The sequence below is a fragment of the Tinamus guttatus genome, unplaced genomic scaffold, assembly GCF_059628265.1.
Source record: "Tinamus guttatus ecotype Peru unplaced genomic scaffold, ASM5962826v1 Tinamus_guttatus_pri_ptg000023l, whole genome shotgun sequence".
NCBI lineage: Eukaryota > Metazoa > Chordata > Aves > Tinamiformes > Tinamidae > Tinamus > Tinamus guttatus.
The window spans coordinates 1,251,765-1,278,144 of NW_028288557.1; the positions used below are offsets into that span (position 1 = coordinate 1,251,765).

The following is a 26,380-nucleotide window of genomic DNA, read 5'->3' on the forward strand; positions in this document are numbered from 1 at the left end:
GGGAAAACATTCCCTGCTTTCCTGTCCCCAAAAGGAAGAAAAGAAGAAAGAAAAAAAAAATCCCACACAAAACAGAAACACACACATGCAAGATTTAAAAACAAGCACACTTACAGCATTGCTGGTCTGTGTGTGGTTATGCAGGGTCTATGTGTGCAGGCCTGAGCTTAAAAAGGGTTCCTGGGCCAATGAGCAGTGTGGGTGGTTGGAAGCCTCAGGTGAGGCTGGTCTGAGCTGTTAAGGTGTTAATGTCACCCTGACAGTCCCTACCTGTAGTATGCAAATGAGGTCTTTACAGGACAAATATTGAGTCTCTTAAATCATTGAGCTTGCAGATAGAATGGTACCAAATTTCTCTACCTAAGCAGGCCCTTTCTTTTATTTCAGGTGGAGGGAGAAGACTTGCACTTCTGGTCCACTGCTATTATGTGATGAGCCAACTGCACCCAGGCAGCATCCAGAATGGCAGGTTTGTGCACAAGGAAAAATAGCCAGTGCTTTCATAAATGTACTGTTTGCTGCCAGAGTATCTGTGTTTACCGGCCAGATGTAGCACAGTTGTTCTGTGTACATGTATTACATTCTTCATGCACAAGCATGTAGTGAACAAAGGGCCAAGTTTCTCCCCCAAGAAATGGAAAATGGAAGCAAATGACTGCCACAAGTGAGGACATTCTGTGTGGCTTAGAGGTTGCTGTCAAATGACTCTTTTGCAAGGGTGGTAGCAAACCTGACCCAAATCTGGAAAGTTGTTTGGTAGAACTGCATGTAATCTCTAGGACACGGGTCAAGAGTATCTGACAAGAATGTACTTGGAATATACTGGACCTGTACCATATTGTGAGTTAGGAGATGACTTCATAGTCACTCCTGGCCTCAGTTCTCATAAAACAGTATTAACTCTCAAAATATCCATGTTCAGCATGCTTTCAAACATTAACTTTTTTTCAGTGCCAATCAGGCAGGTAGATATTATCTAAAGAACCAAGGCCAAGAAAGACTGCATGAGGAAGTTGTTGTTAAAACCACAATTAGAATTCAAGTGTTTCTGCATTAAAAAAAATCATATTATTCAAGACTTTTCTCTTTCAGACATTGCCAACTCACAAGTCTGTGGGTGATTTATCTGATTTTCTGTATTACGGATACAAAGACATTAGTGGTTGTCTTGGATTAACCTAGGTTCATGGGCATAGCACCACACAAGTGCAGTGCCTAGCTTCCAAGTCCAGTCAGGGTGCAGGCTGGTCAGCTTGGTGCACTGGAGTCTACTAAATGTGAGAAAGATTTGCAGGGCAAATGCTTTAATCCATGTTTTGTAATCACAGGAGGAGCCAGGTGCAGTGTCTCAGCATGCGCTTATAGTATTAAGGCAGGCAAGCTTAGATCCCGTCTTTCCCCTACAAAACAGTTTGGGTGTTTTTGCAATGTAATTTCTGCAGTCTTTGGTTTCTAGAGGACTTAACTCAGATTCAGCATCAGTGATATCTAATGTCAAACCCTTCCCAGCCTGGACTGGTGATGTGCCTGCTGAAAAGATCTGATGCAGATAACTCTGCAGGAGTCCCTCTAGGGCCAATGTATCTGCTGAGTAGTTCTGCTCTCAATGTCGGGCCCCTGAGGGCACTAATAGGCCTTGATGGTCCTGATCAGCCTCACCTGGAGCCTCTACCTCATATCCTCTGCCCATTGGCTCAGGAGCTCTAGTTAAGCTCAGCCCAGGCACTTATTCTTTTTTGAGCTCTGTTGTAAGAACATTGGTCTTCAGTGTGTCTGGAATGTAGAATTCTAGGGAATGTGTCTGGCTGTGAAGCCTATTGATACAAGCTATGAGTTCAGCTCTTTCAAGATGGATCTGCCTGGTGTTTTGTGTCCAGCTCTAGCTGCCTTCACCAAGCCTGCTTTTGACCCTGGCCTGTGGGTTGATTTCTTGGTGAGATATCTGCTCTGTTGTGAGACTGTGTTCAGCTGTTCCACAAAGCTCACTGATGCTCACCACCACCTGATGCTTAAAGCATAAGAAGAATAGTGTTACATCAGATGAAAGGTTCATGAGCTTAAGATTCTATTTCTGGCAGTAGCCTACCTCTACAAAAGAAAGTTGCTGTGATATCAGGATTATTTTCCCAGTGTACTCTTTAGTAACTGTAGCTATAATTGTACTTTTGCATTGATTATTTCTTGATTAAATCTTATCTGAATAACTTACCTATAATATTTTAGCATATAAAAACTTTTGGCATCCACAGTGTGTTGCAGTAGAGTTTTCTGGTTTAACAATGAATTTCATAAAAAAAATAGTCATTTTCTGTTTTGGTGTCCATTGGTATTTTACCTTGATACCTTCTGCTTCTATGGACAAACAGTGAATAATTAGTGTCTGTTAACATTTTCTCTGACAGTGATTTCATAATAGAGGTTGGTACTTCTCCCAAGATGGGGACTTTTGTTCTTTCTTCCCTCTGCCGTGTCCTTCCCCCCCCCCCCCCCCCCAATCTGAATGAAGTATCTTAGTGTGTTTGGTTGGTTTTGTGCCTTTGACTGTTCCTATTGTCCTTCATCACACCTCTTTAGATTCTGCTTTCTTCCTTACAAGCTATGGAGACCAGACCTGGACATGATGTTGAAGATGTAAGCAAATGCTAGCTCTGGACTAAACGATGATGGTATAGTGATGTTTAGTCTTCCCTCCTTTGTTAATAGTTCCCAAAGATCTACTGTGTGCATGGAGAACAGTTTGACAGAAGTATCTGTCAGGATACCCAGATCTGTTCTGTGTGCTAGTAGCTAGTTCATGGCTGTGATTTCCTTGTTTCACCCTTGTGCTTCACTCAGCTTTTAGTAGGAGAATTTCTTCCACCATTTTATTGCCCAGTCATTCATTACTGAGATTTTTCTACAAACCCCTATGCTCAGCAGTAGTTTTGCTAGCATGAGTATCAGCCTTAACAGGAAAGACTATCACCTCACACTACTTGCCATCTAGACTGCTTATGACTGAAAAGGCAGATCATGAGCATGTGTTCTTGTGAGTGAATCCATTGATTTTTTTTTTCTCTTCTTCTGAAGAAGACCAGCAATTAATTCTTGTTTTGTAGGTGTTAGTATGGTTATTAAATGCACAATTTTTGGTGCATTTTTTGTTCTAAACAAGCTGTAGCCCTCCTGCTTGCTGCTTTTCTCCAAGTTATTATCTTCTCATTCTGCATTTTGTTCAGGACTAGAATTTCCAGCATTTTCTCACGCTGCCCCCTTTGCCCCTGCCAGGTTGTGTCATCAATTTAAGAGTTCCCTTCTATGTACTCTTAGTGTGTGCAATAGTCTGCAGGAGCAATACTTCTCAAATCATCTTAGGGAAATAATTTGTGGCATTGCTTAACAATGCAAGTCTTTGGAATGACAGAAGTCTTGGTATGTAACTGCCCCCACCCAAAACAATCTTTCTAGCAAATTGTCAGGAGAAGGTTTATGTTAGACCCTCAGAGCAACCCACTGATGTGTATTGCCAAAATAAATGGTCAGTGGCAGTTAATCAGGCAAATATTCTAAATTCAAGCCAATGTGATACTTGATTCGCCTTGTTTCACAAACACCTGAAAAGGGTCTGTGAGCTTGGTTAGGGTTCCTGAATGATATTATTAGACTGTAAGGAAGTTACTGGGAAGAGTTGAGGGGATGAGGTTACAAATTTGTGGTGCGGGAGCTGAGAGGTGACTAGGCAGGTCTCTGCCACTGCTAGGTGTTTCTCACATGGAATTTAAATAACAAAACAGTAGAATTCAAAATGTTCTTATAGGAATGGACATGTTTAGTAGTATTGCTTCTCTTGCACGTATTAGAAAAACTTCTACAGACTCATATTTGAGAATTTGGTTCACATTTCAAGGGCAATGTGATGCAAGAGCTAGACACTAAATAATTAAAGATTGTGAAGCTTAAAAATTTTTCTAGGTTATATTGTCTCACAGGCCCTGTTTTTACCATCTGTTTTCCGGTCTGAAACAACATGAGAATGTGGCATGTTTTCCCCTCGGACAAAATGCTGTAATGCTAATGAATCATGTAGGAAGCTTGGACCAACTTTTCTGCTCACGCCGTCCTGTTCGCCCGTTTCCCTGAGGAAGGGGCAGCAGATACTAGTGGTGGCGTCTGGTGGCCGAGCCCGGGGGAGGGGGCAGCGAGACCTCCTCCTCCTCCTCCTCCTCCTGCCGCGGCAGGAGGGCGGCTCGGGCGCTCCCCACGGCGCGGCCCTGGCGCGGCCGGCGCTCCCGCTCCAGGCGCCGGGATCCAGCGCGCGTTTTGCCGCCTGCCGCGAGGGCCCGTCCCGGCGAGCGCCCCGCCGCGCCGCTCCCCCCGGAGGGTCCGGCCAGGGGCGACACGAAGCCGCGGCGGGAGCACGCGGCGCGGCGCGCGCCCCCGCGCTCCTCTCCGCGCTCCTCGCCGAGCCATGCCAGCATCGCCCCTGGCCGCCCGGGTACGTGCTCGCCGCAGCTCCCCGCCTTCGGGCTTCGCTTTCCTTTTCTTTAATGCGTTTGCTCGTCCTGGGAGCGCTTGGCTAGTTGCGGCGTGGGGAGGGACGCGGGAAGGGGAGGCAGCCCCGCGGGCAGCGCTGCCCCGCGGCGACCCGGGCAGCAGGCGAGGGGCTTCCAGCTGCCGCCAGAGCGGCCAAGCGCTGCCCGCGGCCGCGCTGGCGCTGCCCGCGACCCGTCCCGCAGCGCAGGCCCCGCGGGCGGGCGCGTCTCGCGGCCACAAAGGGAGCCCCGCGCCGCCCGCCCGCCCCGCCGCGCCGGCCCCATTGTCCCCCGCGGGCCGGGGCCGGGCCGGGCCACGAGGCACCGCTGCCTCCCCGCGGCGGGCGCCGGCGGCCCCGCGCTGCCCCCCCCTGCGGGCCCGGGCGCTTGTGCTCGGCCCCGCACGCGGCTCCAGAGGCTGGGCAGGAAGGAGACGCCGTTGGCCCAACGGGGCGGGCAGGGAGCAAGGGCCTGCTGGGGAGCAGGAGCAATGGGTGGGCACAGGTACAGGCTGCGAGGCCAAGGAGCACGGGTGTGCAAAGGGATCTGACATGGCAGTGCAGCCAGCCTCTTGGGCACCCCAGCAGCATTTAAAGAGCAGTGCGGGCCACATGACTCCAATGTCGGCCTACAACACAGCTGCCCCGTGAGGTGAGATGCTCCTCCTTTAAGGGGGAGAAGGAAGGGTGCAAAGGGGCACCCAGAGCAGGCTGCAAGCACACTGATGTCAGTGTACACGCGTGTGCGTCAGCCCTGCAATCGCTCCAGCCGTGGAGCTGCCCGGAGAGCTCTGGTTCCAGAAGCATTGCTCTAACAATGCAAGTGCACCTTTGTCCGCTTCCACCAGCATCAGAGGTAGGAAACATGGCAAAGCACATGGCATCTTTTAATATGCCTTCAAATTTTAAAGCCAATGGAGAAAAGTGTGAAAATAATAATGAAGTATTCCAAATAGTAACTTTAACAGGCTGGGCTTGGGGCTCTTTCTAAGGCTATCATCTCATTCATGTCAGTGTGAACTAGGAGTATAGTTTATTCTTAATCGGGGCAAAATTGGACAACTTGTCCCTGACTATAACAGAGAAGACTTGTTTGTGCTTTTCAGAAGGAGTTTCTCTAGCATTGCAAGCGTAGTGGTGATTTGCTCGTAGGATGAGGCTTAGTCCTCTTAGGAGATTCTGGAGTCAACAAGAATGGTCTCAGTCAGGTGAGGCAGGTAATCAGGGAAGAATTCATGGTGAGATGTACCAAATAACTCTGACACTGATGATTTCTGTAAGACTTCAGTTTTCAAGGTGTAATAATTCAAAATCTCTACTGCTGGTGTTTTACCTGGCATGCTACCCATGGTTGTTAAAACTGGCCCAAGCGTTTTCATCCTGCTTTGTGTTTTCAGTTGCTTACATTTCAAAACACCTTTCAGGCTGAAATTTTCCAGGCTTAATCTTTGCCTGAAGGGTCTTCTCTCCACCTCCCCCTTCGTTTAATTGAGTCTGAGATAAGGTGATTTCGTTACTTTTGTTGTTGTTGCTTGCTAAGAAGGTAAAGTCCCCAGACAATGGGGTCAAGAAAGAAAAGCAAGGTTTAAAATAGCATCAGTGCAGAATTAGAGGGGACTAGAGGGGGACTAAGCATCTAGGAATATGCTTTGAGTGAACATTTGTGAGAAGCTAGTTGGCATTCTGCAGAACCTGTCCCAGACTTTCATTTACTCCAAGCTATTGCTGTAAACCCAGGTTTAAGACGAGTAAAATGTGCTTGCTTACCTTGAGCCCTATTCCTGGAAAGTAAAATAGAAGGCGCGTACTTAGTAAAATAGAAAACAGTCGTCTTGAACAGTGTGAGAGATTATAGAAACCCCAGTGCACTACAGAGTGAGCTTGTCAGGACTGACTGCTGGTGACTGAAAGCAGAGAGGGAGTTTAACAAAATTATTTAAAAAAAAGGAAAAAAAGGTTAGCATTGATAAAACTGAGAAGAATATTCAAATGTTATAATGTAATTCTAGAGTGAGTGAAAAGGTGTGTGTGTGTGTGTATATATATATATATGTGGTTTTGTAGCTGGTGTAAAGGCAGGACTTTCTAATTTCTGTCCCCTGTGATGTCCCTTGCATCTTTCTTTAGAGTTTTTGCTACTGGAAGACAGGATACTTTACAATTTAAGACTGTTGAGATGTTATGACGGTCCTAAATCTAAATGTGGCCTATGTTGTTTGGGATCTGTATGTTATTTTTAAGTGGCTCTTGTGAAAGCTTCCAGGTCCTGTTTCCCCACCCAGCAGGTCTCAAGAGATTTTTAAAAAGATACCTAAACACTGAAACTAAATGTATTTAATGAGTGTATCTGACTGTAGTGAAACTAGTCAATTCTAGTTCTGGCTTTGTGTTTTGTTTTGGGTTTTTTTTTGTCCTGCAACTGTATTTTTTCAGAGGTCGTTTGCTGTCTCATGATGTCATGAAAGAACTGCCACCATTTTATGAGATAACACCTTTTAGTCTTTCTTTTTTCCGTCTTCCAACAAGAACTAGTTACGAAACAGAATTTTGTTGAACAATTCTTAAAAGAAATTTCCTCTTTTGTGTGTGTAAGAAAATGAAAGAAAATAAGAGAAGTTGTGTTTTTTTTTTTTTTTTTTTTTTTTTTTTCTTCCTCCAGAGACACATTGGTAATATAGGGTTAAATTCTGTAATTATTTTGAAGGTAAAATCCTCATACTTGTTTGGAGTTTTGACAAAATAAAGAGATATATTTTGAGATATATTGCCTGGATCTCTTGAAAAGTATGAATTCTTCGTGTTGAAATTGAAACAAACCAGGTAAAGCTGCTGTTGATGTCTTCTCTGTATTGTGGTGCCTGAGCAAGAGATGCTAACTGCCTTGAACATCTGCCTAAAACATTGTTTAAACGACTGGCAAACTTCTACAAATGTCAGTATCTTCGGACAAAGAGATCTTCAACCAGCCTCTAATTTTAGGCCCTGGAAAGAAGTAACACTTTGGCACTTTGGATTTGATACTTTTCTACGACTTTTGCCACGCAGGTCTCTGATCTTAGTACTTCAGTGATCATGTTGCAACTTCTAAATGTGGGTAAAGACCTAGTATCACCTAGTAAAAATGACAGAAAAAATAAAGCATCACTGTTTACAAGATTAAATTAAAAATGATTAAAAATCGTGATTTCCACTTTTCAACATGAGCAATGGCAACTTTGGTGTAGAAAATAATTTTTAAAAAAGCCCTCATACCCATTCAGTATCTTCAAAAATCCAGTCACTGTTTCCACTGGTCTCCTGTTTTCTCTCATCATTCTGCTTGTGTTTCAAGGTTGATAAAGAGGAGAAACTTTATCTCATCTCTTTTGGTTCCCTCCTCATACGCACATTCCCATGTTGCCTGGCCCGCCTGGTTTGGTTTCTTTCTTCCTTGCTTCACTGGCTATAGTCCCTGGGAGTAACTCGCATTTCCTCTCCGACTACTGTTATGTAGCCCTGGCCACTAATGGCTGCAGATATGCTGCCTGCTGCTTGTTTGCGACTGGTTTTACAGGCCTGCGGGCTATTTTGTGGAATGAAGGGCCCACGCTCATCAAAACTGCAAGAAACTTGGGTAGCTTTTTGCAGGCTGCTGACAGGTATTTCATGGAGTTGCTAGCATGATTCTGGCATGCTCCTTCATGCTTAGGTAACAAAATGAGCGCTAATGGCAAAGTCTTCCTTTCCCAAACCAGAAAAGAGCAGTGGGAGGGAAGTAATCAAATTATTTTAATTTCAGCAGTGTATTTGCTTTGCTATTTTAGTGTCTGGTCTAGGTTTTATTCTTGTGTGAGCTGTTCAGGTCCTTCCTTTCTATGGCCTTTGATGCCCAATCAGTGATATATTTAGTCTCCGCAGGTTGGCTGTTTTGCTGTGATGGAGCAGGGATGTTGCTAGTTTGCTTATCGGGTGTGTAATAGGCATTATTTTCTGAAAAGACATTAGAAGCCTGTTCAGCCTTCTCTTCTATAGTACTGCTGACTTTAAAATGGTATTTGTTTGAAAATTGCTGCCTCAGTAATAATGTTAGCTTAATATGTTTATGAATATACGGTGCAAAATAATTAGAGCATGTTTAGATGAGGTGTTTTGTTTGTATGTTGTAGTACACAAGCTCTGTCAGCTTACTGTTGCTGAATAAAAAAAAAAAAAAAAAAAGGGCTGCAAGATGGCTTTAAATGAGAGTCTAAAAGAGTCTGGGGAGTTGTTGGCCTTGGCTGTGCTGTGCTACTGAAACACAGAGTGGAGTGGCGGGAGGGCAGCTTTAGGGTTGCGGCCGTGTCCCAAGTGCAGACTGGGCTTTCCCTAGCTCTGCTGCTCTCCACCACCCCTCGTGCCGAGCGAGCTGCCGCCGTGCTTGCGCCAAGTGCCGTGTTGGCTGCGCCAGCCCAGTGCAGCGGACGCCGGCTGTGCTTACCTGGGCGCCGCGCTGCGCTGTTCAGTGCCATGGTCCTAAGCTGTTAGTGCCGCTCGTGCTAGAGACGTGTTTCTGCAGGCCGGGAGTGCGCTCAGCTCCGCTCTGCTCCCGGGGCTGCTCTCAGTGTGCTCTGTGCCTTTTCCTTTGCTCTGCCGGCCAGAGACCAGAGCAGGCTCTGGGTACCTGCTGCCTCTATAAGATTCCCCTGCTGGCTTCGGGATGGGGTTGAGGTCATGGGAAGGGGCATGTGCTCTGGCTTAGCAGCCGTCTGAGGTGGTGCTGCCTGGAGCCCAGCAGCTTTTTACCTTTTCTGCTTCCTCTTAAAGTCAGTGTTTCAGGCATCATCCTCTCCCCGCTTCCAGCAGTGGGGTATAAGAAACTAGAAGGTGACTTTAGACGTAAGGATTTCACCGGAATGATGTGGAAGCGAAGGCACCCTCTTGTCTCACACTACAATATTGCTCTGGATTGGTCAGCTCCCATTTTTATGGTGCCTCTTATCTTCCCATCTGATCTATTCCAATAGAAAAGGAAAGCTTTAAAGGCTTTCCATAGGTACTTAAAAGCCTGCATAAAGAAACTGTGTACCTAATAGAGTTGCTTTACATGTAAAGAATGCCACCTACTTTGAAAGAAATTACTTAGGAGCAAGAAGAATGTGAGTATCCACTGTATCCTCTGAGATGCACAAGTTGTGTTTGGGAAATGTGAAGACTTTTGCCTTGTAGTCGTATCTGGGGACAAATACATAGGATAAACTTTGTAGTATTTTGTTGAAGCCAAGTATGATGGTAACCATAATGATGGAGCAAAGACAGTTGCTTCCACAGTGGGTTTCTTTGGTGTAGCCAGGGAAAACAGGAGCAAGGCTTGTGGTATAGTGTGTTATGCTGACACATAACCAGACAGTAACACTTGGAAGAGCTATTCTAGTGTGCTCTGGTTCTTCTCCGAGCAGTGCTGGGAATTAGCCACCTTCCTGGAGCTAGTTAGTGCTTTCATGCCTGCGATGGCAAAAGAATAAGACTCTCTCATGAAAGTGTGTGAATGCCCACGCGTGCTAGATAAACACAGCTTTACGCCTTGTCTTGTGGGGTCACAGTAATAGGCGTATATGTTTCATAGTGTGCCCATAGATATAATCTTACCCATTCTTAGTGAAGTGGAATTAATGAACCCTAAAAAGATTGAAAAAAAAAATCAGGCTTTTTAATTAATGTAAAATGATAAACAAGCTATTGTCTGATCATTTGAGTTTTGTTCACCTTTTCATGTGTATTAGAGGCATTTGGGCAAGTTTTTGGTTTTGTAATCTACTACTAGTGTTTTCAAAGCTTCTGTGTTAATTAAATCTCATGTCTGATACAAATATTTCTACTTGTACCCATGTCCCTTTGAGTATTATTTTTAAATGATCAGCTTAATATATGCTTCCTTGGCTTAGTAGGATTATATTAATGTTATTTTATACTTTTTTCTATTTTTTTCCAGAGTTAACTATGTGCCACTACAGAGAGCAGCAATGGAAGTGTACAGTTTTCTATTGAAAAGTTCTCTCAAGAGCTCATGATCTTTTTCCATCGCCCCTCTTAAAGTTTCTACTACTAAACAGCCATGGCTCACCACGCAAGGCCTTCCAGATTAGTCAAAAAGGAAGAGTTAGGCAAAAGAAAAACTAACCAAGGCAAAAAGAAATCTAGTCAAGTGAGGAAAAAAGCCACAAAGACTTCCACAAGAGCTGTTACTTCTGGAAAGTGCAAAAAGACAGCCCAAGAAAAAGATGTTAAGAAAAAACAGCAAGAAAAGAAACCAATCATGAGCTCATCAGGTAGACTTCTCAGGAGCAGCATAACCAGAACCTTGTCTGGAGCATCTTGGGTGAGTTTGGAGAAAGCCGGCAATATTCTTTTTCATAGCCAGGATGCTTTCAACATCAATGGCTTTACAATGTCTCTTCGTAACAGAACATTCACCCGTAGATGGATCCAAACTCCAATTGCAAAACCCAGGAAAACTGCAGCACAGAAAAAGCTAGAAACAAAGGAAAAACAAGAACAAGAAGCTCTGGCAGTAGTAGAAGAAAAAAATGTTGAGGCAGGCGAAAGCATTTTGAAACAAGATTTAGCACAAAATGAATTAGCTCTTCTTCCTGGAGAGGATTTGCCATGCTGTGCAGACAAAGAGCCTGCCACCAAAAGTGATAGTGAAGACAAAGAGAAAGAAATACCTGAAACAAATGACTCCATTCCAAACAGTGGAGTAGCTGATTACAATCCAGAAGCGTCAGAGGTGGAGTGTAAGCAAGAAGAGCTGCCCAGTGAGCAGACACACAGCCATGTCAATACGGGTAGTTCAGTCGAAGCATTTGTTGAAAATGCTGTGCTTGTGCTTCCATCTTCTCCTTCTGATTCTACAATCACCTCTGAATCAAACTCAAAGGTACTTTTACAGACTTCCTTTGATCTGGTGCCTAACAGTAATGAACCTGATTTCGAGTCCAGCTCTGTCAATACCTCAGACCTCAGTTCAGCAGTACCATTAGAAGAGTTGGGTCCACCTGCTGAATCCCAGGTGCAAACAGAGTTGGATCTGGTGCTACCTAATAAAGAACATGATTTGAATTCTACGTCTATGTTTACCTCTGAGCTTGACTCACAAGAACATTTAGAAGATTCAAGTTCACTTGCAGAATCCTGCTTAAAGGTGGACTGGGATTTAGAGTCTGTGAATGAAGAACCTGTTTCACATTCCAACTCAGTTGCTACCGCTGAATCAAATTCCCTTTTACATTTTGAAGGCTCAAGTTCATTTACAGAATCCCACTTAAAAATGGTTATGGATTTTGTACCTGTTCACAAAGAACTTAACTCAGGTTCTGATCAGAGCTGTACAAGAGAGAATTCAGAATCTGACTCAAAAAACATATTTTCAGTATGTGAATCAGCTTCCAATACCTCTTTAAACAATATTGAAGTGGAGGAAATTGAACAGCTTGTTAAGTGTATTGATGCAGAAACTTCAATTTTGAATTCAGGTAATGTCCCCACTTCATCTGATGAGGAAAAAAGCACAGTGGATAAAATCTTCGGTGAAAGCTCTGGACAGTTCTCTGAAGGTTTTGTTTCAGTGTTGCCTTCAAGCACAGAAATCTCTGTTCTTGCCTCTGAAAAAGCCATAAATGTAGATTTGCCAGCTGACTCAAGACTGCAGCATAATGATTATTCATCACAGCTGGAAAACGTTGGAATAAACTTGAATTTGGTTCAGGACAGCATGAGTGACAGCATTGAAGCATCAGAGGCCTCCGGGCCATCCTCTCTTAAAAAGCCAGCTTGTGATTACCCCGTTCCATATTCGTCTTTGTTCCCTATGCTAGAAAAGAAGAAACGAAGGCGTTGTGGAGTCTGCGAGCCTTGTCTGCGGAAAACAAATTGTGAAGAATGCAGCTGTTGCAGGAAACGCAAAACTAGCCACCGGATATGTAAAAAGAGAAAATGCGAAGAACTGAAAAAGCCACCACCACCAATAACGCTACCTGTTGAGGTAAGCCAGAAAAGTTGTAAGTTAAGTCATGCTTCTGGAGCTTCAAGTACAGAAAAACGCTGTGAAGGGAAATGATGGTTATTGTGGGGCTTTACGCAGCTTGTGGTTACTGTTGGGCTACTCAGTATTCAGTAACACACTGAATAGTAACTTTCTCAAGTTATCTATAAAAATACAGATTAAGGTGTGCTAGTTGTGGTGTTCTTTTGGTTGTGTAAATGCTTAAAACCTGGGGTGAGTCTGGCTTTAACTCTTTGTTCCAAATGCTCGCATATTAGCAAAAAAAAAAAAAAAAAGTCATTGGGATCATGGAGGAATGGAAAAGAATGTGATGGTACGCATTTGGTGAAATTACATTTATAATCTTTAGTGAAGGGATGAGGTTGTGTATACGTGGGGGAAGTGTATTTTAAATTATAGTGCTTGGGGGAATAGGTTTAAAGAGCTTGGCCCAAAGTTCATTCAGATTTTCACCTCTACAGCACTTGAATACCCTTTAAAAAAATAAAAGCGAAGGAAGAGGCAATTAAAATGTGACTTGAAGGTGCATAATAAAGCAGTAAAGGTGACAGAGGCTGATGGTGGCATTTACAGCAAGAGGGTGGCATAGTAGCAACAGTATGTTCTTCCTTGTATATAGCCAGTGGGACTGAAGAAGCTCGTGAAAGAGAATTGGTGGAGTAGAGGTAGGAAGTGATTTAAAAGCCATGCAGAAGGGCTTTGGCAGGGTCAGTGAAAGGAAACACTGCAGCTTTTCTGTCAACCTTTGTTTTCCAGACTAAACATACTTCTTTCGCAGGCTGACCTTCTTCTTGCAAATTAGCTTTGCCCCTTCACCTCTTTCCTTTTGCTTCCTTTATGAGAGATTCCCTGCTTATGTTCCTTTCAGTGGCAGCTTTCTTGTGTGTGCTTTTGTTTTATAAAAATGATCACATTTTGTACAATCCCTTGGAGCTGCACCAGTGGCCTGCTTCATTTCTCATTAAGTTTCATCTTAAGCTTCAGAGCGTTAAATGGAGGAAACAGAGTATTCCTGATGTTTAAGAGTATGTCAGGTGTTTTCTCATGAAACTATATTTGAATGAAACCCGGTACCTTTTCCAATGTGTCCTTTTTTTTTAAAAAAAAAGGAAAGTCTTTGTCCCATTTACACTCCTTAGGAACCATTCTGAGAAAATGCAAGTGAAAAGCATGTCTAAGATGTAGATATGAGTGCTCACTAAAGACGCTGAGATATGGGGAGGGATTGGGGTTGCTCTGTCCAGCAGTTTCCAGAACTGCTTGGCTTAGGCTGCAGTGGTTGGGGCCTCTATGACAGTAACTTGTTACAGAAGGCAACTGGGAAAAAACTGCAGGTCTCTGTCCATGGTATAGAAAGTGAACATAATAATTATGAGAAGTTAGGTTGGCTTCCGTACATTTCTTGTTTGAAAGCATCCTTCATCTCTCTCATGTTGGTGGAATGTAAGCATTTTTTGGAGGTGATTCGCTGGGAGGAGGGTGTAGGGGATAGACATCCTCTATGTGAGCATGGTGTTTTGCCTTAAAGGGAATTATCTCTTTTTAGCTCAGTGGTACAACACTCACCATGTATGTGAACTTTGTATATTGAAAGGCTCTGAATAGCTAGTACAGGATTTGGTGGTCCATACATACAGGTTTTTTTTTTTTTTTTAAGTGATATTTAAATTTAAAAAGGCATGATTTCACTGTTAGATCAAGGCCTGGCCAGTAGTATCCGTAAATGTAGTTTGAGGTGTGTGTTCAGACACATGTGTGCCCAAGCATTCAACCCTAAGAGAGTATCGGTTGCACGTTTGGAGCTGGTTTGGAGTTACGCTACTGTTATTTTCATTAATTCACACATAATCCAGATAAAGATTTGAGAACTGTATTGGACTTGAAAATATCACTTAAAAATAACCTCCACATAAACCCTTGGCGGTACTGACCTTGCTGAACGTAATGGCTTTTGCAGTGACGTGACATTATTGAAGGTCTGGATAAAGCATCTAGAAGGGCTGTAGTTCGTAGCCCCTGTGTATAGCAACATGGTTTTATGAAGTGCTCTCCTTCTTGAAAGATTCGCATCATGGCTGTTTTGTTAGGGCTTGCTAAAGTTAAGAAAGAATCCTGAAGTATATAAGGGGAAAAAACAGGCTTACTGATTTTTTTTTAAAAAAAAAAAAAAAAAAAAAAGAGGAGCGGTACAGTAAGTAAAAAGTTTAAGTAAGCTTTGAAAAGAAAAGGGAAAAGGTTTTGAATTCAATTACCATCTTCCAGTGAGTAACGGAGGAATACTTTATTGTAAGAAGTTTTTTTGACAAGTTCACATATATACATGAATGCGAAACTTCTTTCTTTTGTCTGGTCTTTCTGAGACTATTTTCTGAAATAATATACTTGTTTCTGAAGGCTATTTCACAGCTATTTTTTAGCAAAAAGCCTACTGATTTCCAGAAATGGTCTATTTGGTTGCTCCTGAGTCATCAGGTATGTCTGGGTTGTCTGGATCTGCTGCTATGCAGGGTAGGACTCGTGAGATTTCAAAAGCAGCATTAGATAGGAGAGGCAGAGCATAATTTATTTCATTATTGTTTTTGTAAGGAAAGGATTTCAGTGTTGGGCAGACAGGTTTTGCAGATAGAACAGCACGCCCTCGGGATAAAAGCTCCGTCTCCTGAGTGCCTGCAGCCCTGACAGGGTATAACAGGAGCAGCCGGTGGTGCGCGGTGCTCGCGCTTTGTGGCGCGCTGTGCTCCGGCTGCGGCTCTTGTGCGGCTCCCAGCTGGCCGGGGCCGCAGGGCGTAGCCGTGGCCTGCGCGGGCGCCAAGCCGCGCCGCTCCGCTTGCTCCCGAGGGGAGCTTGCAGAGTGTTGTAACGTGCCACCCAAAAGGCTCCAACACACGGCACTTTTCTAGAGCCACTGTGAAACTCCTTCTTGTCAGGAGCCCTCATCTCAGAAGGTGCCTTTCTGTAGAGTGAGCTCGCCACTCACCCTCCGTGCAGCCTGTGTTTGGGGTGTTATGGAGAGCACCTCACCACCCTGGAGGCTCAGGTGACGGGGTGCTGTAGAGAGCACCCACCTCCCTGGTGGCAAGCAGGTCGGCAGGGCCCGAGCTGCCTGTCTGGCATTTGGGTTGAATGCCAGGCTGCCTCGCAGGCAGAAAGTGAGAGTAAGGAGAGGAACTGCCCCTCTCCTACCTGCTGCTTCCTCAGGCCGCCCCGCTGCCTTGGACCCTGCTGCTCTGCCCCCATCTGCAGCCCTGCTTTCACTATCCCTAGGGCTTGCATCTTCACCACGGAGTGGTGCTTAGAGGTGAGCAGCATACACTTGAGTTGGTGTTTCATGACAGACCTGGGGACAATTAGCAGGAGCTCAAGTGAGCAAGCTTAGCCAAAAAATCCAGGCACCGAGTGTATGTTCACTGGGTTTACCCAAGTGTGCCAAGGCATCTTATTTAATAGTTGCAATCGGAGTAACATGGAAATATTAAGTAACAATAAGGCTTGCTTAACTGTGGGTTTTGAACATGCTGCCTAAAACTCAGGCGTGTTTAAAAGGATACTATAATTAGAGTTGTTTAGGAACTTTTCAATAAACCAGTTTTTGAATGGAAAATACTGATTTAACAGAAAGCTTTCAGAGGTCTTATCTGTTCTGATCAAACTCCTGTTGGGAAAGCTTGAACCTCAGTCTTCCATTTACTGTCTGTGTCTGGCTGAATTTTGGAAAGCGCTGTTCTGCTTTGGAGCCTGACCAATTGTTGAAATCTCAAAAAATAGAGTAAAATGGAATTTTTGTTTTCCAGCCAGACTTGGTTATGATCAACTTATTTAAACTTTCTGTGGTATTTTGCAACAGGATCCAGAAATATTGAAGCCTGATAAATTTTAACGTAAGTGTGCACAAAGTTGACGTATGATACTAGGGAGTTTTGCAGGGGGTAGTGTGTAAGCTGGTGAAGTTCTCTAACACATGCAGCAAAGATGAGCAAAGCTCTGTGTGTATGTGTGTGTATAAATAAATATATACATATGTATATATATAGCTCATCTCACACACACACACACACATATATATATGAAATGTCCTGTGGAGGCAGGGCTAGTGGGAGTAGTGTGGCTTACTCGCTCTGGCAGAGAGCATGTGTGTAAAGTAATTCTTACGCCTCGGCATTCTTGGTGACGTTGGGTGTGGAGTGTAGTAGGGCTTAAATTAAAGGGTAGTGGGATAGGTTGAGGTCTAGTTAGTTTTAGCATTTGTGTTTGAAAAGTTGCTTCCTCATTGAACCTACTCCTAAGCCCCTGAACCAGGTTCCTATGGCTCTTACAGGGACATTTTCTCTCATTTGAAGGGGGAAATCTCAGCACTTCATTTCTTTCATCACAATAATTAAGTACTGCTTGGTAGTTTTTGTTGCAATTTTGGTGCTGCTTTGAACTTCAGCTTGGTGACTGCTCAGCTGCACACTAGGGCCTCAATGAGGGTGCTGAACAGGTTGGAGCTTTATTTTTTCTAAGCAAATAAAATAGGCTGGGTGTTGTTTCTTTATTTTTCTGGGCTGTAAAACATTTCAGAAAGCCAAAGCTGCAAAGAGAAAGTAGATCACTGAGTGCAGGCACCTCTTTTATTGTTCTTATGGCTGAAATCCTTCCTAAACGTGTATTTTAGGAAAGTATTAACAGTAAATACTTTTATTTTACCCGAGCCTAAATCATATTATCTCTATATGAAGCCCTAGTACAATAAATTAAGAGTTTAAATATCGAGTATTAAATATTGGGTATCAGCCAACAACAAAAAGGCAACAGCTTTCTCAATTAGTTGATGTGGTAGAGAATTAGCTGTGCGTTCAAATCCGTGCATTTGCACTGCTTAGCTAACTTGCACTGAGAATTTAATAGTAGATTTAGAAAATGGCTTAAAATTGCAGTTTGTAGCTGCAAAGCTGAAGAGCTGCTTTCTGTTGACCTGTGCAGTGCAGAGATTCATAGCTGACCTGTGGGATTGAGGGCACAAGGAAGAGTGTTTCACTGAATGTCTCGCTGACAAGTAACAGGTTGGAGGAGCTGCTCTGTTGGGCGGCCTCATGGTAGTGAGCGGGTTTGCTGTGCCGGGATGAAGTTGCTGCCTGTCTGTCTTGTTCAGTGCTTGGGACCTGGGAGAAGGAGATTTTGCGCGCGCTGTGGTCTCCTGGCACGCAGGTGTTTAGGAGCGGTGCCCTCCGTGCTGGCAGCTGCCAGGAGAGCCGAGCCGGCTTTCCTGTCGCCGTGGGCAGCGGCGGGCACCTGCGCGGGCAGGTGCGGCTGCAGCCGTGCTCGCGCGCGCCCGCGGGCCGTGTCCTCGCCTGACCCCGCCCGCCGCGTGTCCCCGCGGGCGCGCGCGCGCGGCTCCGCGGCGGGGCCGCTCCAGGCCGCAGCTTGCGGGCGGCCGCCGCGGGAGCCCCTTTGTGTGGGCAGGGCTCCCGGGGGGGGAAGGGAGGGGGGCGCCGCCCGTGCCCATTGGCTGCGGCCGCCCGGGGCGCGCGCGCCGGGCCCGGCGGGGCGGGGCGCGGGCGCCGCACGAGGCGCGCGGCCGCGACGCCGCCTGGAGGAGGGCGCCGCTGCGGCACGAAGCAAGATGGCCGCGTCGCGGGCGCCGCTGTGAGGAATGCGGCGCAGCAGCGAGGCCGGCGCCGGCGGGGCGGCCGCGCCTCTCCGCTCGGCCCGCGGCCGCCGCCCGCGCGCGGGCCGCGCCTCGAGCGCTCCGGGTACTCGTCAGCACGGGGGCACTTTAATGGTAATAAAGCTGGAGGTGCCTGCCTTTGTGACCACCACTTATTCTGCGATTTGATGTTTTTTTAGGTTCTATCTGAAAACAAAAGGCCTCAGAGGAGGAAGCAAAGAGTTTTAAAGGTAACCACCGATTGCTTTGATATTTAACCCCTCCCGTTTTCAGCAGTGTTTTCTCGTCCTCTAGAATAGGCCAGCAAAGGGTTAACTTCTGGGAAGCAGTGTTTTCCAGCTCCTCAGGAGATTAGCTAATTTTAAAAGCACAGAACATTTCTTTTTTTTCCCCCTCTCTCTCTCCAGTATGTTGTATACATATTTGAATCTGTGCACAAGTCTGCAGACTACAAAGTTTGCTTTCCATTGTATTCAAGATTCACGTTAGCTTCTTCCGTGCCTTATTTGTTCTTTCCAAACTTAATAGTTGATTTTTTTTTCCTTTCTATTACACAAATTTTATAGCATCTGAAATTAAGTGGAAGATGTCAATGTTGCAACATAAACCAAGTTAATGAAATTGGAAATTTCCTGCCTAGATTACTGTAGTCACAACTCCTCCTTCCCTTCTTTTTTTCTTTAAGCTTTGTAACACCTCAAGTGAATCTGAAGAATTCAGAAACTTACAGCAATCTTTGGTTTCACAAGGCAGTGCCTTTCTTTGAGATTTTTAAGATGGCTATCTTTCATGATAACAGGATGGCAGAAGATCAGTGTTTTCAAGTTTTTATAACAAGATACAGTATTACATTTATGGCTTTTTTTTTTTTTTTTAGAAAAATATCGGGTAGTGCATAGATGCTGCATTTTCAGTTCATTAGGGTATTTTGAGTAGAAGTAAGTCATAATTTCTTTCAAAACGAGAATGTTGCAGGGTGGATGGTGCAAACTTACTGTAAGGTGAAGTGAAAGAAAATCAGAAAAATGTTATGTTTAAACTCTTAGTTTGCAGAACTATTTTTCTTATATTGAGCTCAGCTAAATGATTTCAGATATTTTAGGATTGTTTGGATACATTACAGTCTAAAAAGTTCCTGGATCTGGTAGTAGATTTGATAAACTTATGTCTGTAGCATAGTTTGTTTCAAAAACATTCCAGTTTTTAACAGTTTGTTTTCACCGTTGTACATTACAAAACTTTGTTTAATGGATTTATAACTTAGTCATTAGGGCAAAGTGAAGTTAAATTTTAAGATTAAGGAAGGAACAAGTAAGTGTTTTGGAGCTGAGATTAGTCTCAGAAGCGTCTCTGCCTCTCTTCTAATGTAGGAGTAGTTGTGCAAACCAGCTCTTTGTGTGCTAACAGTAACTGTGGTAATACAATACTATCTCCTTCATTAAATAAATTCATTAAAAATTAGGATCTTTCATTTTCATGGATATGATTTTTTAATGTTTTCATTATTGCTGCTTTCATAGCATGGTACATAAGCACAGTTAAAGCTTTAGCGATTGTTCATATTTTTATATTTTTTCTGTGGTTAAGTAGATACTAGTGTGGAAAATAAGGTCTTTTTGTAAATGAGTCATTTTTGTAATGTGCGATTGGTGATGTTGAGGTGGGATTGTATATATATCTACACTTATTTTTCCTAAGAAGATATGTCATAGTGGTGTCGTGGTGTCTCCGAATTTCTCTTGAGTTATGTGACCACTCTTTCTGATCTGATGGCAGGGCAGGTTGCTCTGTAATATGATGTTGTTGTTTTCCTCCTTTCCCAAATGCTTCTTGAACAGTTTTTTGTTTGTTTGTTTTTTTATCTCTTAGATGGAAAGGCTTGTCTGGTTTTATGTGTATGTATAGTATCATGTGTTACTCACTGGACTTCTGTTTATTTTTGTTTTGACTTTCCCTTTGAGTTAATTGTGTGGTGTTTCATCTTTGGTTTTAGATACTGTAGTTTGTGTCTTCTAGTATTTTTTCTTTGTTTTGTGGTGCTGAATTGTATTTGGTTTGAGTTCTTCACTTGCCTTCACCAAGAGAGGGGTCATATTGCTCAAGGAATTTCATTGAAGTGTGTGGGCTGGGATTTTGTGTTGTTTTGTGGGAAGTTTAGTCATTTTAAATTCAGCTATGTCTCTCTCTCAACTGGAATAAAATTATAAAAAGCTATATAATTTACAGACATCTTCACAAGGGCATTTCAGAAGTACAACACTGGTGTATTTCTAACCTTCATTCTTTTATGGGTGGGATTAGTATGTAAACTAGTACTGTAATGATTCCTGTTGAATTGTAACTCAAGCCTCTGACTGATCAGCAGTGGTTGAGTGAATCTGACCAGTGGAGTGCTGAAAAATGAAATAGCATTTCCAATTTTCTTTTTTTTTACTGTATTTTGCCTCCAGCGTTGTTACGAACTTTGAAGGAGGCTTTGTAGAAGTCTATTCTAATATTAAGCGTAGGTAACTTCTCTCAAATTGTCCTATATTTTTGTAGATGTGTATTCATTTACTTGGATAGCTAGGATATCTTGCAGGTTGTGCTTTTTAGGACCAACATGTTTACATGTCTTCTGTACAGTGCGGAAATGAGCCATGCTGCCCAGCCCATATAAATGCGTTGGGCAGATAAAACCAGTAAGACTAATTAAATGTGATAGGTAGTGTTACTTTGTAACTTTTGTTGGTTATTTATCACTTTCCATGTTTTTGCTTTACTTTTCCTTACTGGATTCTGTAACTTTTGTTTATTATTTATAATTTTCCATGTTTGTTCTCCTTTCTCATTATTGTAAGAGGAGTTGTTTAGGAAATTCTTCTGCGCCATAAATACCCTATTAAGTTCCCCATGTTTATTTTGAATGAACGTCTGAAATACTCATCATGTCTAGCAAGGAGATGCTCACCGAAGAAAGAATAGATGTGAGCCCATAGAACTGGGTACAACTGAAAGAGTACTTTGGAGTTTAACATGCTAACCTTGTACGCCTTCCTCAGTTAAGCAGACACCTCTTGGGCTTTATTCTGGATAACGGCACATCTATTTGAAGGGACCGATACTTAAAATTGAATTGCTTGAATTTCAGAAGCTATGTACCCTCAGCTTCACTTGCACAGTAACACCATTTTCCTTTTAGTCACTTAGCCATTTCTCTCACTCAGTTTGGGCAGTGCAGTGCCACTCTTCTTAGCAGTGAGGAAATGTTTGCAGTGGCATGCAAGTTTGTAACACAATGCTCAGAAGGACAAGGCAACATATTACCAGGGAAATCTGCAGTTATGAAGCACAGCTAGCAGTGGAAGCCAGTAAGGAAACCTCCCCCAAATGCAGCTGATGAAGTGCAGACCCTAGCCTCTCTGCTAGGTTCTGTGGAGCCAAGGCTACCATTTGAATGGCTGCAAATGTTTGCTGCATTGACGGAGGTTAAAATAAAGGAATAGATTGTACGAGATCCCCAATAATACACCCAATCATAGAATCACAGAATGCTTATGGTTGGAAGGGACCTCTAGCAATCTTAAGTGAGTTTGTAACTGCATGCACATTCTTTGTTCTTTGAATGATTTTGTTTGTGCATTTATGCGTAGGCATCATAATGGTAATTGTGCATGCCAAGAAAGTGCAAGCGATGCCTGTGTAAAATCAGTTCAGCTTAAGCCAAGCCACAAGTCAAAAGATGACTTGATATCTAGAGCATTTGCTTTATGTGTAGCAAATGCATCATATTAATAACAGGTAATAGCCATATTTCTGTGAAAGTTATGATTATGCTCTTGAGTACTTTCTTAATTCTTGTCCTCTGTGCATACAAAATGTAGTATTTCTCATCAAGAACAGTTATCAAATATGAAGCCAGTATGGCAAACCCACTCTTAGCTCTTCTACATTGAAGTTGTGCTGCTTAAAGAAATTCAAAATTCACCTTTTAAAGCCCGTATATGTGCTAACAAGAGTTAGAAAAAGCAACTGCTAATGTCCATGATCATGCTTTGAGTGAGTATGGTTTGAACTTATTTTTGAACATTTATTTCAACTTAAGATATATGGTATATGTTTTTAGTGCAAAATGTCTACCAGAATATTTAGCTGGAAGCAATTTATTTTTATTACTTTATTTTAACCTTCTTTAACCTTCTACCGACAAGTCAATGGATGGAATTGCGCTGCAGTGAAATTTTACAGTCAAAGAAGACAGAATGGTGCAATATGAGTTGGAAAGGATGTTGTCCAGAGAATGCCTATCTAGTGTTTCTTAAAGGGATATGAACATCTTGAAATCTATCCATTTAAAATATATATATATAAGATTTGAGTACACGCTACATGTTGAAGATGACTGCCTGCTTCTTTTGTGCTCTATTGTTGTTTTGTTTTGGTGACTTTTTCTTTGGTGTGGAAAATTTTGCTGTTGATATGCGAGTGGCCCACAGTCAATTTTATTTTTAAAAACAAATAAGGAGTTATTTAGGTACCTTAGTTTAAAAAGCTTGGTAATGTTTTTTGAAAGTTTTTTTTTTTTTTTTTTGGTTTTGTCCTATTTGGATGTGGATTTTGTATCTAAATGATGAGTGAGTTTGTTTTCCCCTGGATAGGCCCACGCAGCTCAGTTGAAATGAGATGCCTGATTCTGGTTTAATTTAGAGCCACGTTTCCTTGTGCAGTCTTTCAGCACTTCCGCATGAGCAACTATATATATTTTTTTTATTACTGTTAAGATTTCTTCTATACATAGGCACTTTTGAATGGAACCCAAACTAAGAAGGTCTTTATGAAAGCTTGTAATTTATTAATTGTACACCGGTAGTTTTATTATCCTTAATTTGGATCATGCATGGAATAAAAAAATAGCTCCAAATAAGAGTTGTGATAGTGCTGGATCATTTGGACATGGGAGCAGTGGAGTGTTGGGGACCCATGGATGATACTTTCCAAGAAAGGAGTGCTGTCAGTTGAGCAGAGGACAGGGAGAAGTGAGGGTTTCTGTTTAACTCATTTATTGCCTAGCACGGAAGTTGAGAGTAGTGTCACTTCTTGCCTGGGGGACCTTGCAGGCAGAGGTACAATGAGGCTGGAGGTAGTGGAATAAGGTCAGGCTGAATCTGGTGGTTTTGGTGGGGTTTGAGGTTTTGCATGTGCTTCGAATCATGGGCTTTTGTAGATCCTGCCCATCGCTATCTGTTTTAGTGCCGTGTTGAAGCTTCCACTGTAACGGAAGCCCTGTAATGGAAGAGCTTATTAAAAAAGCAGAAAATGTGTTTGTGATCAGAGCTATCTTGAAAGACTAAATAAAAGTAGATAGTTTGTAGGAAGAAAGAAAAACATGTCCATGTATGGATGTGGGTCAGATACATGAGCAGTAACTGTATTGATGTATTGTTTAGATGATGTTAATGGCACTTCGACATTACAAAATAAACACAGAGTTCTTTCAAATATGTTATTTTGTTGATACAATTTGTATTCATTACTATATGATGAGTTTTTATTAATTACTTGTGCTTTTATATAACATAGCTGTTGAAATATTTGAGACAGCTTTGCAAATTCCAGAAATCATTTGTTGATCTTTGTTGTTTATGGTGTCCATATATTAGTTAAATTGTAGTAGTATCTAGAAAATAATTTGAAAAAGGGCAATGACAAATTGCCAACCAATTTTTTTTTTTATTTCCTTCAGAAACTGAAAAAAATAGTGAGAATCCCCTAGGTTATTTGAATGGGACTATTTTTTTTGTGGTATTACATACCGGAAAGATTTACACACCAGAGATTTTATACAATATATTAATGAACAGGAAAATATTCATTGTTCAGATACTACTCCAGCTACTTTCTCACAGACTTTAGTAAGAATCTGGTCTGTGTAAAGACCGAAAGATTTCATTCCTACTAAAATGAATTTAACTGTAGGATTTCATTTGAGGAGTAAAAAGAATCCATATATTTTTGTGAAATACTTTTTTTTTTTTTTTAATGCTGAATTTCTGAATTGTAAAAAATTGAGAGAAAAGGAACAAGGAATTACAAGGGACTAACTGGAATCACTTTTCATTATATTTATATGTTTATATGTAAATAAATAAAACACATGTAACTGCTTTTTTGTGAGGAAAAAAAGATTATGAAGATTTTAAAATCTTTTTTTCAATGCCAACTTAAAATTCAGTAGTTTATGGTGAAACTGGAAATTCCTTCCTAATTAGTCTTTTCTTTTGCTGTTGTCTGTATTGTGTTACATGTTAATTCATGCTCTGTTGTAAAATTTGGCTCTAAAATTGATTTTTGTAAAACTTTTGCTGGACTTGTAAAGTTCAGGCATTGGTCATCTGTTACAAAAGTAAATGCTACATATTTTTAAATACATGGAAACTTTCTGTCTTATTCACCACACAAACATTGCTGCTGTTGCTGTACTGCTCCAGAACAACACTGCGGCTGTTTGAGTACCTGAGTGAGAGTCAGTGCTCCTCTAAAGAGAAAATAGAAGTTGCAGGCACTATAAATTTGACTTATCCAAAGCCAAAAGTATGCTATCTGGTACAGATGTAGAGGAGAAACAGCATTTGCTCTATTTCAGGCGTTTTTCTTTCTCATGGAAATAGACAAAACATAGCTGCAAAATCATGAATTGTAGCTAGGTGACTGAAGTGATCAGCGCACCTTGTGCACCACATGGCTATTTTTATTTCCTTACCTGAATTACCTTTAGCTGGTCTTCTGTCTTTAGCTGATCTTACCTGTCACTGACTGACGTTCTCATTGCTCAAGTTTATCATTGCTGAAGTTTATGATTTTTTTTTTTTTGGCTTTATTTCATCACCTCTAAAGCCAAGCAGGAATATACTCATAAACAAAATGTTTACTTTTGGAAAAGACTTGGGCGTGACTTGTTACACTGTATATTTTGGTATTTCTCTGCTTTTTTTTTTCTCCTTTTTTCATTACTTCTTAAAAAAAAAAAAAAACTAATTAACTTCTTAACTGCTGTTTTTTGCCTGTAACAGATTTGAACTCAGAGCTGCTACCAGCATGTAGCAACGTGTAAATAGTAAAATTGCTTGTAAAACAGAATGTAGGAGCTTAAGCTAGATCCTAAATTAAAGAGATTAATATCTTCCTGGTTAGTTTGTAGGAACTGGAATATGGTGTTTTCTTAGGCAGCAGTTCAGATCTTTACTGAACTGAAACTGAGGGAAAATTATTAACTTGTGTCAGCTTTGTTTGCATGTCATAAAGCCAGGAGAGGTGGTTCTGGTAGAGGGAGGCTGTAAGACTGAATTTGTTGTTGTATGAAGCATCATGTTTTTAAAATACCTCCAAAAACTTGGATTGGAAAATGCCCATGATGAAAAGTGCATCAAAACCACTAACAAGATACTTCTGATGTGTTCTCTCCCCTACTTCCTGTAGCTCCAGTCCAGATTTCTCTGGTCTTAGCTTAAAGTCATTCAGTCTTGTTATACTTCTGGCTGTAGAACAAGAAACCTTCTGTTATCAGCTTTCTGTCCCATGTAGGTGCAGCCTTAATTTGTGGTCTTCCAAATTTCTTTTCCTTTGGCAAATGGTGGAGTGAATTCTTGGGGGCTTTCTCTTCAAGATATTTCAATCTTTTTATCATTCTTCTGACCCCTTAAGCTCTTAGCGGTGCATCACTGTCTTGAAATGTGCTGGACTTGCTGTTGCATTAGCAGATGCCAGAGTGCCAAATACAGGATTGAAAATAACCTGACTTTTCCTAAACGTTTTGTTTTTTATGCATCAAAACTCTCTAACCCTTTTGGCCATGAGCGTTTTATAGGAGTTCTAAAACCACCATGATTTAGGTTATTGACCACATTGATGTCTCTTCTGAAGTGATTGCTTTCTAGGTAGAAAAAACCTTGTATTTTGTAAATACAACCTGAAGTCCATTCCTGGGTACTTAACTTTAGCTGTACTGAAATGTCTGCTTGCAGCACCTTTTCCAGTCAATCTATGTTTATTGGTGTTAATTTCACCTTTTCTTCCAGGTCATTGCTAAAAATATACAGGTGTGAGATGTTCCCTGAAGAACTCATTATGAACACTCTGTGATGATTCTCCATTTACAGTTACTGGCCAGGCAGTGCTTTCTTAATGCTATGGGAATGGTTGCATAAATGAGTAGACCACAAGAAAC

At 42.2% G+C, this 26,380-nt stretch overlaps 1 protein-coding gene across 1 annotated transcript in view; it reads left to right on the plus strand.

Annotated features, from left to right (window-relative positions):
• The first annotated feature begins 10,459 nt into the window (after positions 1 to 10,459).
• The window catches only part of TET1 (tet methylcytosine dioxygenase 1), a 49,893-nt gene continuing 33,972 nt past the window's right edge, over positions 10,460 to 26,380 (plus strand). The window contains exons 1-2 of the mRNA XM_088525088.1: positions 10,460 to 12,509; positions 18,357 to 18,407. Of these exons, the coding sequence (XP_088381214.1) occupies positions 10,581 to 12,509; positions 18,357 to 18,407 (1,980 nt within the window). The 5' untranslated portion in view covers positions 10,460 to 10,580. The remainder of the gene's footprint in view (positions 12,510 to 18,356; positions 18,408 to 26,380) is intronic.